The sequence below is a fragment of the Sciurus vulgaris genome (genome assembly GCF_902686455.1).
Source record: "Sciurus vulgaris genome assembly, chromosome: 8".
In the NCBI taxonomy this organism is placed as follows: Eukaryota; Metazoa; Chordata; class Mammalia; order Rodentia; family Sciuridae; genus Sciurus; species Sciurus vulgaris.
The window spans coordinates 67338825-67352663 of NC_136468.1; the positions used below are offsets into that span (position 1 = coordinate 67338825).

At 33.6% G+C, this 13839-nt stretch overlaps 1 protein-coding gene across 3 annotated transcripts in view; it reads left to right on the forward strand.

Moving 5' to 3' along the window:
• KMT2E (lysine methyltransferase 2E (inactive)) overlaps positions 1-13839 on the forward strand; it is an 89705-nt gene that overhangs the window by 25229 nt on the left and 50637 nt on the right. For all 3 annotated transcript variants that reach the window (XM_079149961.1, XM_079149960.1, XM_079149962.1), the window contains one exon: positions 1972-2156. In XM_079149961.1, the coding sequence (XP_079006087.1) occupies positions 2086-2156 (71 nt within the window). In that variant the 5' untranslated portion in view covers positions 1972-2085. The remainder of the gene's footprint in view (positions 1-1971; positions 2157-13839) is intronic.

Consider the following 13839-nt stretch of genomic DNA (forward strand, 5'->3'; position numbering starts at 1 on the left):
CCCATTTTGTGAACATGGAACCTGATACATAGGTTTTTGTTTTGTTTTTTGAATTGTGCTGGGGACTGAACCCAGGGCCTTGCACATGCTAAGTAAGAGCTGCTGAGTATATCCCTAACTTTTTATTTGACTTTGAAAAAGATCTCCCTAATGTGCTCAGGCTGCCTTTGAACTTGGGATCCTCCTGTGTCAGCCTACTGAGTAGCTGGGATTACAGGCATGGGCCAGGGTGCCTAACTCTTAGGTTAAATAACTCATCTAGCATCACACACATCTAGTAAATGATAGAGGCAGGCTCCAAAGTTAATTTTTTTTAATTTTTACGAGTAATTGCCAAGTATTGTTTTTTTGTTGTAGTTGTTTTATATATGTGTGGAGATTTTGTTTTGTTTTAAGGTGGGGTCTTGATGTTTCCCAAGCTGGTCTTAACTGCTGGGCATGAGCCATCCTCCTGCCTCAGCCTCCAGAACAGCTGGAACTACTACATGCATATGCTACCATGTCTGGCTGATTGTATATTTGTATACTATAATAATTTGTAATCTAGTAGCTTTCTTCCAGTTACACATTGTTTAAAAGTAAAGACTGGTTTTCTTACAGAATTCAAACCATTTTTGACATCTTATTTTCCTATTTTCATAATTTTTCCTCAAAAGGTATGAACTTATAATTTGTATCATTTGTGAAATAGAAATTGACCTTTATAGGCATTGTCAAGTTTAATTGTAAAAATTAAAGATAAATACAAGGACTTCTATTTGAAGAAATGCTGCTCTTCTTTATTTCAGGTATAGCATTAAGAGATAGGGACCATCTTGACGGTGTTATTGTTTTCCAGTTTATGGGATTGTTGATTTTGTTCCCAAGTTATGTCATGATTGAAAAGACTTTGAGTAGATATAAATAACATATTTAGCAAGTGTTATAGAGTAAATTTAGATTAGAATACTTACCTTTTAGTTACTATCATAAATTTAAAAGACACCAAGTTTATTAGTTTTCTCTGCTCACTGGTATTAAACTTGCTAGAGTAGTAACTGCAGTTATTGACTCTAGAGAACCCTAGAGTTCTCTAAGAAATAGAGAATCCCTTTGATATATGTAGATTTATTTATATATTATGGAAAATGAATTGATTTTTATTACAAAAAATAGTTTTCCTTGTATGCATATATAAAGAGTGTAATAGCATTGGTATCATCTCAAGCTGAGCAACCTTGATTCAGTTAGTCTTTCTTAGTTTTGTGTTCCTTAGTGGTAAAATGGAGATATCTTACCCAGAACATGAGGATTCAGTAGACCATTTGTGCAAAATGGCACCTAGATAAGTTGTTAATATATTGTTAGATTACTCACTGAACCAAGAAGACTTGTTTTTGGGTACTAATAAGTTCCAATTTTATCTTTTAAAATGAATAACATTTGTTGGCTGTTTACTGAACAGTATCCCTAAGAATATGCCTTAGGTAATCCATTTTTTTTCTTGTTTTATTTTGGTATTAGGAATTGAATTCAGGGGTGCTCTACCACTTAGCTACTTCCCCAGTTTTTTTCGAGCCAGTCTCACAGAGTTGATGAGGCCGACCTTGTGATTCTCCTGCTTGAGCCTCCAGAGTTGCTGGGAATACAGGCATGCATTCCTGCACCTGGCAGTAATCCTTGCAGCATCCTAAATTCATTCCTTAAGGAAGATTATGATTTAGAAACTTGTTTTGTGTTGTTTTGGGTACCTTGCATGTGTTAAACATGTGCCCTACCACTGAAATACACCCCCGGAAGCTTTTCTTTTGATCATAATCACACAACTTAATTCCAGGAAAATAAATGAAATAGGTATTCACCGAGCATGTTCCCATTTTGAGATCTTAATAAAGAATGCTTTCTTCCCCTATTATTTACTATTGTTATATGGTGTGATTGTTGCTAGTTAAGATGGTTCTTAACTGTTTTGTTCCCATTTCTTTTAAACAGGGTTTGTGGATGCACTTAGATGTTTGCAATGAGCACTGTGGCTGGCATGCCCCAGTGTTTTGGATACCAATGCATAGGACTCCATAGTAATCGAATTTACCAGAGGCGAACGTCATGAGCATAGTGATCCCATTGGGGGTTGATACAGCAGAAACGTCATACTTGGAAATGGCTGCAGGCTCAGAGTAAGTATTTAAGCTAAGGTGTTTTTTGATTGGGAAGGGGAAAATATTTTATACAATCAATTCAGTACAACCAACTAGTGCTTAATCTGCATTTATGTTTTTTTGTCTTTTTGTACTCTTAGCTAAAATATCAGAAACTGAAGGCAAAAATCCCTTTAACTGAGATTAGTTCTGCTAATAACTTTTGAGCCAAAATGCTGTCTTTTTAAATTTTTTTGTCTTTTCCATTTGCTAAATTGTTGGCATCAAAAATCAAGATAGATGGGTGTGGTGGCACATGCCTGTCATCACAGCTACTCAGTAGCTGAAGCAGGAGGATCACAAGTTCAAGGCCAACCTGGGCAACTTAATGAGACCCTGTATCCAAATAAAAAAATTTTAAAAGGGCTGGGAATATAGCTCATTGGTAAAGTGCCCTTGGGCTTAATCCTTAGTACTCCCACTTCTCACAAAAAAGAAGATAATAAATTGTTTTAAAATTTTTTATGTATATATTGGAAAGTAGTTTGGTTTTAAATTTTAATCTAAACTTCAGACTTTATTCCTCTTGAGATGCTGGGGATTCAAACCCATGGCCTCACACATTAGGCAAGCATTCTGTCCCCTGAGCTACAACCCCAGCCATAAGTTTTATATTTTAATCCTAACAATACATAGATATATTATAATATCCATTTTAAGTACATAATTTTCTTTTTTAAAAAGAAAGTTGAGTTAAAAAATAAAACTCGAGAATTAAAGGAATGGTTCCTGCTAAATGATTTTTTTGACCACTTTGTTTTTCTGGGTGCCATTTCTGAAGGATTCAGTGAGATTCTTACCTTGTCTCTTGGCTATTTGGAATATGCACTTGTATGGATAGATTTAAATATCTTTGGTTTTTGAGTGACTAACTACCATAACACTAAGTTATTGCTTTGAAAATTGTTTTTGAAAATTCTGAGTTCAAGTGAGTATTGAAGCTAAGGGATGGAAAGATCATGTTTGTTATCTGGTTCAGTGTATTGGTGTATCTTACTTAATGGGACTTTAATCAGCCAGGAAACTGAACAAAATGTCATTTTAAAAAAAGGAAAAATTTTCTTTATTTTAGGACTCCAGAAATTGTCATATGGAGCACAAGAAAATAGACTTATTGTTCCTTCTTTGCTGGCATTTCTAGTGGTCTAGAAGCATTTCTTTTTTACCACTCCTGATTCTGCCATTGGGAAAGACCCATAGATGTTCTCTAGTATTCCTATAATACACTATACAGTGCATTTAACTGTGTGATTAGTATATGGTTTTTAAAAATCATTATAAATTGCACAGTTTAATTCCAGAAAAATAAATGAAATAATTTCTTTGTCTGGACTACATATAAGTTGCTTTTTGTTTTTGTTTTGGTAAATGAAGACATTCCCAAACAAGGCACTCTTAGGACAATTGACTGTCACTCATTCTCCCCAAATATGGATACTATGAAGGAAGGAAACCCAGAAGCAAGAATTGAGAGGCACCGGACTGAAAGTCTAAAGTACTAGTCTTTGTTTCTTTTTTGCTGTGTTTTGTTTTGTAGTGCTAGGATTGAATACAGGGCCTTGTGCATTCTAGGCAAGCAGCATTTTACCACTGAATTAATATTGCACAGTCCCTAGACATTTCTTCTCTTTAAAAATAAAGTATCTGATAGATACATATCCTCATCTAATGAGTTATAAGCATGCAGGTAATAATAAAAAAATTCTTTGCTCCCTAGAAATATTAACCTTCACAGTCCTTATTTATTTATATAAATATATTTATGTATAATTAGTATACAGTGTGGGAGATATATCTGTACCTTGTTTGTGTGTCTGGTATGTGTCTATAAGTCAATTTACAAAGTCTTGTGTTAATTATACAGTTAGAAAGGAATGAATAACTTGCTGAAAGAGGATAGTGGAGGGGGTAGATACCTACCTGTTTTCTTTGTTAAATGCATTCATAGAATATTTATAAGATAAGTATAGGATAACTGTGAGTTATATTATGGAATCAAATCTTTAAATAGTTCTCATTCAAGAAAAGTTTTTCTGTTCCTCATAAAGGTGTATGTCCCTCAGGCATAATTCAGAATGCAAAGTGCCAAATTTTGTTATGGGACCAACCATCAGAATTTTTCTGGTTTAATTTTCATATTTTTAAATCCTCCTTTTTTAAATGTAAGACCTAAAGCTCAATAAGATCCGTAAGTCACATTTTCCACCTTTCCAAAAAAATATAAACTTTGAAAATCTGTTTTCATGAGAAATTTTTATATAACTAGAATATGGCTTCCTTTTTACTTCCAATATAGCATCAAAAGATACTAAATTATATAAGATGCAAGTGGTTGTTTGGTGTGGTGGCACCTGCCTGTAGTCCCAGGTGCTCAATATTGGGGGACCAAGGCAGGAGAATCACTTGAACTTAGGAGTTTGAGGCCAACCTGGGCTATATAGTGAGACCTTATCTCCAAAAACAAGCAGAAAATACTGAAAGGAAGAGATTGAGGGAAGGATGCATGGAACTCCCTTGTAGGTTCCTTTTGTAACCTCTTTATGAATATATAGTTATTTAAAAATAAAGTTTAAAAAAAGAATTATATTTTATTGTCTTATGTTGTGTAGTTTTTATTAATTGCACATTTTAAAAAAAGATTGTACTGATTAAAATCACTAATAAACTAATTTAAAATTTGGGAGGTACTCAATGTTTTTATAGCAAATAAATTAATATATTGGATTAAAATTTATACTCACTTCTAAGACTATGAAAGAAAACTTATTAGTTCACTTAGAGTTCATCTAGTCTACCCTAGTAGACTATTTTATGGATAGAAAATTGAAGGTTTAATTCAAGATCTATGAAGAAAGGGTTTGCTAAATGCTAGTGTTTAATGCTAGTTAAATGCCAGTAACATTTATTTTGGAGTTTTTGTATCTCTGAAATAAAAATCATTATTCCCTCCATTTTCATTTTCTTTATTACATATTTGTTTTCCACTCATCAGTAAGTTTTGGCAATTGTGATTTCATTTGCCTTTCCTTTGGGATAGAGATCTTATATTTTACTGCTACTTACTCACTATTGCTTTACCTAGAGTTGGCTCTTCCTAAACACTTGAACTAAAAAGAACAATTTTAAAGTACTTTTGGAATAACTGGTTACTAAGAATTGATAGACTGCAAATTAGGGATATCTGCTTTGTAAGAAGAATAAAATTTTGTTTCATGAGCTCAAGTTTTTTCGTAAAGCAATTTTAAACTTTCCACAGTCCAATTTAACTAAAAAAAAATTATTTTAAAATTACTTTATACATAAAATCAAAAGCCAATACTTAGATTTCTGTGAATAAAAGTGGAATTGAAACCAGCTACTTGTAGTAGAGACTCTTGTAAAAAACCCTAAGAAATTGCCTTCTAGCCACTTTTGAATCTTAGCATAGTCATTTGTTCCTAGATTTGAAAAATACCAATAACAGCACACAGGTTAACATGACTGACTGGCATAATTCTTAGTACAGTAAAAAAAGTGGAAAAATAATATTAAAGGGAAAATTGAGCAAGGTGTACATATAATTTCGAAAAAATTGCTGAGTAGCAAATTTTTTTAGATTAGGAATCTATATCTGTGGAGTCCTTTGATTAGCTCTATGTCCATAAATGTAGGCTAATACTGGAAGTAGCCTTCTGGTTATGACATAATTTTGCAAACAAGTCAAGAGGAAACACAGTTTGGATCAGTCATTTATAAGCACCAACTATGTGAAAGTGTTTTGCTAGAGACTAGGGTTAAAAAAGTGAAGTTTGAAATTTTATCCCTCTTCTTAAGGAAGTTATAATCAGTGGGACAGTCAGAACTCTAGACCAGAGTTCACATATGTAATTAAAATTTTCTAGTAGTAGTATTAAAAGGTTTTTTAAAGAAATGAGATCAATTTTATTATGTATTTTACTTAACTGCATATACCCAAAGCATTATTTTAGCATATTATCAGGATAAAATATGGTGCTACTTTATGTCCTTTTTTCACACTAAGTCCTTGAAGTCCTTTATGTGTGTTAAACTTCCACACCTGTCAGTTCCAAATGACATTGTAAGTACTCATTAGGCCATGTATATAGTGACTACTGTATTAAATAAAGCAACTCTGAGATTAAATAAGAAGGTAGAAGGATTTCAGAGAACAGGCTTGTTATGAAAGTTGTGAAAGAATAATGGGTTCTTTCTGAGCAAGAAGAATAAGAATATAAGTTAGCTGTTGTCATTTTCATTTTATAGATTAAGGAAATTGAGGTCACAGAGCAAATAAGCAGAAGTGGAACTTAATGACATGTTGAATTTGGACTTTTTCTATTGTAGTACCTTTGGTAATATTACAAAGAACCACTTTCATTTGATGTGGTAGTTTCAGTTCTAGCAGTAATAAATTCAGTGTAATAAATGACTGTATACAACAAATGTAATCCTTAGGTCTTTGCTCAAGGGGTAAGGAATTGTAAAAGGAACGAATCTAGAACCCATTATCACTTGATAATAGGAAAGTTGAGCCAAAATTCAACTGTTGATTAGAATTATGTGTTTTTATCACAGTAGAATTTGTTACTTTTTTCCTCTTTTGCTCTAGCATTCCAATCCTAAATTGGTTACACCCCCCTTACCACCCCACCCCACACACCAAAAGGAAACCCTCCGGAGCTGGAAGGAAGGAAGAGGTATAAATGGAAAAAAAAAAAAAAAAAAAAAAATCCAAGTTACTTTTCCTTTTTAGGATTGGAAACATAAATTATTGCTACCAAGTTTCCTCAGTACCACTAGAAGTCATTATAATAAGCTGTTATATAATTATGTTTTTTGATAAAGTGAACAGATTAATAAATTTATCACATGTAAGTAGAAACGAATTATTTTTACACTATGCCTGGCAATTAAGAGGACCAAATAGAGATATCTATAGATTCTTTCATTTTTGTTCTGTCACAAGCATGCTAGTGAGTCCTTAAGCCACTTTATTATTCTAGACTTGGGTATCTTCATTTGGAGGAGGAGGTTTGGAGTATTGATATGACTTTTTTTTACTCCACATTTCTGAGAATCAATACTTTTTTTACCTCATGTATTTTGCTATAGTATATGATATTGTCATGTCATTGTCACTAAAGCAACCTGACAGAATTCATTAATTTGTTGATGTTTGAGTCCTTTTTTTTTGGTACCCAGGATTGAATTCAGGGGCACTCAACCACTGAGTCACATCCCAAGCCCTGTTTTGTAGTTTATAGAGACAGGGTCTTACTGAGTTGCTTAGCACCTCACTTTTGCTGAAGCTGGCTTTGAACTTGCAATCCTCCTGCCTCAGTCTCCCGAGCTGCTGGGATTACAGATGTGTGCCACCATGCCTGGCGTGAATTTGTATAACTGAAGACGAGAAAAATGTATTATGTATAATGAAATGTTCTTAGTTTTTCTTTTTTTTTTTTTTTTTTTCACTTGTCTGTTTTCACTAGTGGTTTTTGTGTGTGTTATTAGAGTTTGATCCCAGGTCTTTGTGCATACTAGGCAAGTGCTTACCACTGAGCTGCATTCTCAGCCTTAGTGCTTAACTTTTTGTTTATGATTTCTTTACCTTTAATCCACCATCAAGAAACTAAAAGTGAATGTTGATTTGCTTATATCTTTATTTGGAAGTGCTTTCATTTAAATGTGGCTTTAATATTTAAAAGCCTGTTTTAAAATTCTGTGCTAGCATAGAATACTAGAATACTTGGGAGGCTGAAGCAGAAGGATTGTTAAGTTTGAAACCAGCCTGGGCAATTTAGCGAGACTCTGTCTCAAAAAAATAAAAAGGGCTGGGGCTGTAGCTCAGTGGTAGTGCCCCACTGTGTTCATCCTTACTACTGGCAGGGGCTGGGAACAACTGTTCTTAGAATGATGCTGAGTTTTTCATTAGTTTTATATTAATCATAAACAGATTTTTCTTATAATTTTTTTAGTGGTGGTACTGCACACAGAACTCTGTATCCACACAACTTATAGTGTTAAGAAGCTCCCCTACTTTGAGCAACTCCTTTTTTTTTTTTTAAAATATAGGATCTCCTAATTATCCCAGCAAAAAAGTCAGATAGGCTTTATTCCCCTTTTAAGAACTGCCACTCAACACTCAAAGAGATTAACAGACATAATTAATAAAATGGAAAATTAAGTTTGAACCCAGGGTTTCATGGCTCCAGATCCATGCTACCACATTACAGAGGAGAGTCAATTTTTTTTTTTTTTTTTTTTTGGTGCTGGGATTGAACCCAGGGCCTTGTGCTTACGAAGAAAGCACTCTACCAACTGAGCTATCTTCCCAGCCCCCTCAGTTTTTCTTAACAGAAAAGTTAAAGTAAAATGCCCATATGATAAACTAAGTCCAATTGTCATACCAAACTTGCTTCCCATTTTAGAATTTCTCATACTATGATGTAATTTTAATGTCTTTTAAAATAATAGGGTATAAGAGGGATAAAAGAAATGGGCAGATTTTGGTTACAGATTGGTAGGAGCACATTGTGAACTCCTGGAGATGATCTATACAGTATATAGTATGATTAGTATACTCTATCCGTTGTGCCATTACTGATAACCAGTGTGTGTTATTGAGTTTTAATAAGAAAGGGAGAATTAGAGGTTTGACCTAAAACACTGGTTTGAACTTGTTATCAGAATTCACCTATAATTTGAAGACTTACAAGGAGGAAATTAAATTTTTGTTGAGGTAGAAGAAAATCATAGAAGTTTAATATCTGAGGATTTAGAGCTTATTTATTTGGTTACTTACCTAAACTGTTGGGTTTTTTTTCTAATTGCTTCTCAGTTTAATGTTTTTTTGTTTTTTTGTTTTTTTGTTTGTTTTTTTTTTTTTTTTAGATTTTCAGTTCACCTCGCTTTTTAAAATGTCTGTGCTAAGAATATATAATGTGGCATGGATGAATGATGATAATTTGTGATATCTTTAAAAGAATAAAGACATTTTATTATAAACAAATGAAGAATTTAGATCAGTGAGTGATTCTGGGAAAATATGACAACATCAGGTAGATTACTGTAAACAAAAAGGAAGTAGTTCTTCAAAGATTCTGATGTTAATTTAGAACTGTAACACATTTCAAAGTAGCCCATTTTCAAGAATATTACATTAAAAATTTTACTTTTGATGATGAAATATGTTCTCTGTAATGTTTGTGAAGTATAAATATTTGTATAATGTTTGCATGGTATAAATTCAGAAATAACAGAATTTGGGCTCTGTGTAACTCTAAAGTAAGAACATTTTGTAATTCAGACTACTCAATTAAGTCACTAATTCACAGGTGTAAATTATATCTAATTCACAGGTAAGTTTTATCACTGTAGAAAATTTGCCAGGTAATAGTTAGGCAGTGCAGTTTGATGGGAAAAGTGCTAGACCTGTTTAAGAGATCTGGGCTTTTGCATTCACTTTTCTATTTAAAATATCTCGTCATTTTTCATTTTACAAATGCAAAAATTGAAACCAGAGTGGTTATGTGGCAAGTTCTAAGGAAACACAGCAACTTTAGTGGTAGAATTAAGGCTTGACTCTAGAGTGTGTGGTACTTAGTCATCTCCTGATCTATAAAACTAGAAGTCGGACTGCATGATCTTTAAAATACCTCCTAGGATAGTATCTGAACATTACTTTGGATCAGAAGAGATCCTGTTATCCTGAGCAGTTCCTGTTCCACTATACTCTATCCCACACAACGTTAGAACTCAGCAACCATTCCTTCATGAATAGCTTCAAGATGGCATTGTTTGGGGCATCCTTCACCACAAGTTTTAGACCAGGACAATGCTACTCTCAGTCTTTAATACCTCTGAGAAAAAGGAAACCACACCCTGAAACTCCCTTAGGGCCAGATGCAAACTAGCCCTACCGCACTCTGTCCTACCTGTTTTAATTATCAAGGCTTAGTAATGGCATTTCACCTGGCCACCAACACCACCTTAAAGGGTCAGAGGTAGGGCCTGCCTGGCTAGTTTGCATTAAATCTTCACCTTCTCTGTTTTATCTGTGCCTCTCATATCAGTAATTATATTCAGATGCTTGAATAATCCCTGTTTTGTCTTTTTTTTTTTTTTTTTTCCATCCTGGGGGATTGAACTCATGGGTGCTATACCATTGAGCTGTATCCCCAGCTCTTTTTTTTTTAATTTTCAGACAGGATCTCAATAAGTTGCTGAAGCTGACCTTTAATTTACAATCCTCCTGCCTCAGCTTCCCTCTCTAGTTGCTGGGATTATAGGTGTGTGCCACTATGCTGCCTGGCTCTTATTCTTCTGTCTCATACAGTTTGGTTTTTACTCTGACTGTGCCACTGATGCATTAAAGCTAATGCATAGTTTTCAGACCTTGTATTGTCTGCTTTTTGTTGTTGTTGTTGTTTGTTGTTGTATTTGTTTGGCACATGATAAGCACATGCTCTACCAGTGTTACACCTGCAGCCCTATATTGCCTGGTCTTTCAGCAAGATTTAATTACTTTCTTTACCTTTGGCATTAGTGAAAATATTCTATTTTTCTTTGTGATAAGATACACACACACACACACATTTTTTACCTTGTTATTCATTTTTAAGTGTACAATTCTGTGGCATTAAATTACATTCAGAATGTTTTATGGCCTCACTGCTCTTACCACACTTTCATCACCCTAAAAAGAACCTTTTCATTCATTAGGTAACACCTCCTTCCCTCTACCGCCAGTGCTGTGTAGCCTCTTGTAATTTCTTTTTCTCTTTGCCTATTCTGGGTATCTCTTATAAATAGAATCATAAAATATTTATTCTTGTGTGCCTAGTTTATTTCATTTAGCATAATATTTTTAGAGTTGATCCATGTTATATCATATATCGGAATTTGATTCCTTTTTTATGGCTGAATAATAACTTCATTGTATCAATATGCCATATTTTGTTTATCCATTTATTGGTAGAATTTTGGGTCGTTCCCATCTTTTGACTGTTGTGAATTATACTGCTTTTAACATTGGTGTGCAAATATCTTCTTCACTTCCTGTTTCAGTTCTTTGGGGACATACAGGATGTTTCTTAATTTACAGTTGGGTTAAATTCCAGTCAGCTAGTGTTGTTGAAATATTTCAAGTTGAAAATATTTCAAGTTGAAAATGCATTTGATACACCTAATCTTTTTTTATATTTTTTTGAAGATGAACACAATACCTTGATTTTATTTATTCATTTTTATGTGGTGCTGAGGATCAAACCCAGTGCTTCATGTGCTCTACCACTGAGCTGCACTTCTAGCCCCAGATACACCAATCTTTAAGAGAGCTTAGCACCCAAAACACTGTAGAATATTGGTTATTACATGTGATTGCATGACTGAGAGCTGTGCCTTGTTGCTACTGCCCAATCAAGCTACCCTGGGAAAATATAAAAATTCAGAGTTCCAATTACAGTTTTTACTGCATATATATTGCTTTCCCTGTGATCACATGTTGAAAATCATAAGTTGAACCATCATAAATACAGAGACTTTCTGTTTACCTAGGAGTAGTATTACTGGGTCATAAGGTAATTCCATATTTAACATTTTGAGGAACTGCCAAACTTTTTCATTTGGTTCTCTTTATGACTTCTTTTTTAAATCCTTCTTTTCCTTTTTCCTAAGTATTTGTGTACTTATATTTCTTTATTTTTTAAAAAATATTTTTTTAGTTATTGATGAACCTTTATTTTATTCACTTATTTCTATGCAGTGCTGAAAATCTAGCCCAGTGCCTCACACGTGCTAGGCAAGCGCTGTACTACTCAGCCCCAGCCCATGTGTACTGTTATTTCTTTGTAAATTGTACTGGAGATTTCATTCACTTCTATAACTTTTAGTGTTCATGATGTCTGTATCATTCTCAATCTGTCTCTTGTGCTCTGTCCATACAGCCCTCTGTATTACTAGATCTCTTGAGTAGTACAAACTCATTAAAATCATTACTATACTCATTTTCTCTTCTTTCCCTTTTTGTCCTCTTCAAAAAATTCACACCAAAAGAAGCCGTCTTGTGTTATTTTTCATCCAGTGGTAACAACATGAACAAATCATGGTTTTTCTAAAAACAAATGTGATTTAGTTTTTTTACTTTTATGTCACTGATTTCTCTACTGCCTTTAAATGTAAATTCAAATTCTTCCTTTCCTAATGGTGTATAAAGACTTTTTGTATATATTGTAATTACCCTTTTTAGCCCCTTACTTCTTTTAAGTATATGCTGGCATACATAGGTTCATTTTACACGAGCTATTTCAAAATGCTTATCATTAATAAACCTTTTTGCAGATCTTCCCCTTGTTCATGCCAATTGTTCTAGCTAGATTGCTTTTCTCTTCTATATTTCCTCTCAAAATTGGATTTTTCTCTCTCACACAGTGAAGTTTAACTTTCATTCCCCACTAGACTGTGAGTTTCTCTACAACAGAAACTTTATTTATCTCCATATTCCCAGTGCACCTTCTATAGAAAGAATATTATCCTTTCCTATTTGAAAGGACTTGAGAGCCAGAAGTCCTTTATAGTTGTGTTGTACCCAACACAAATGCAAGAACAGTTTTTTCTTACCTGCCTTATGTCAATGTTTGATGTATTTTTTGAAAGTTTACATAAAGTATTTATGATACTGGAATTGAACCCAGGACTTTGCTTACTAGGCAAGGGCTTTTACCACTGATTTAAATTCCCAACCCTTAACCTTATAAAAATATAAATAGAACATAGTCATTGTGCATATTTCTGAAAACATATTCCCTAAAAGAAGTAAATATCCATAATCTATCTATCCAGAGGTGATAATCACAGATGACATTTTGGTGTATGCCCACTAGAATTTTTTTTCTTTGTATATATAAGCACACAGGGTAATAAGAGTGGGATCTTATTGACTATGTTGCAGTATAATTTTCCTTTAACAATAAATTTGGAATGTGTTGGTTTTCTTGAGTATTATTTTATTTCGTTTTAGTTTTGGTTTGTACTGGGGGATGAACCTAGGAACATTCTACCTCTGAGCTACACCCCCCAATCCACCTTTAATTTTTTAAAATTTGGTTTTGAGAGACAGGATCTTGCTAAGTTGCTGAAGTTATCCTTGAATTGGCATTATTCCTGCTTCAGCTTCCTGAGTTTCTGGGATTACAGGTATGCACCACTGTGCTGGACTTGAATAGGTTTTTTGTATTAACATTCAGACTCTTGTTTGAATGAGTTCTTGGTAGTCCAATATAGGATACCTCAAAACTTGATGAGTCCCTTTTAGAATATGTAAGTTGTTCAAGTGAAAATAACAATTCAGCATAAAAATTTTAATGCATATCTTGAATGATTTATTTAGAATAAATGTGATCTTGAATTACTAGGTCAAATGGAGTATAAGATCTTCTTAAGTCTACTGATACATGTTGCTAGATTGCATTCCTGAAAGTTTGTGTCTATTCGGAAGAAATAAATATAGTGGCAGTTTGGGACATTTACAGTAGGAGAAAGTAGATTTTTAGAATTTAAGTCTTGAGGGCATCACATTATAATAGTATGTAAGATGTTAAAAATTTAATGTATTCTGAGACATTAGGGCCATATACAGTTCAGTTAAACAAAATTGGGGTAGAAA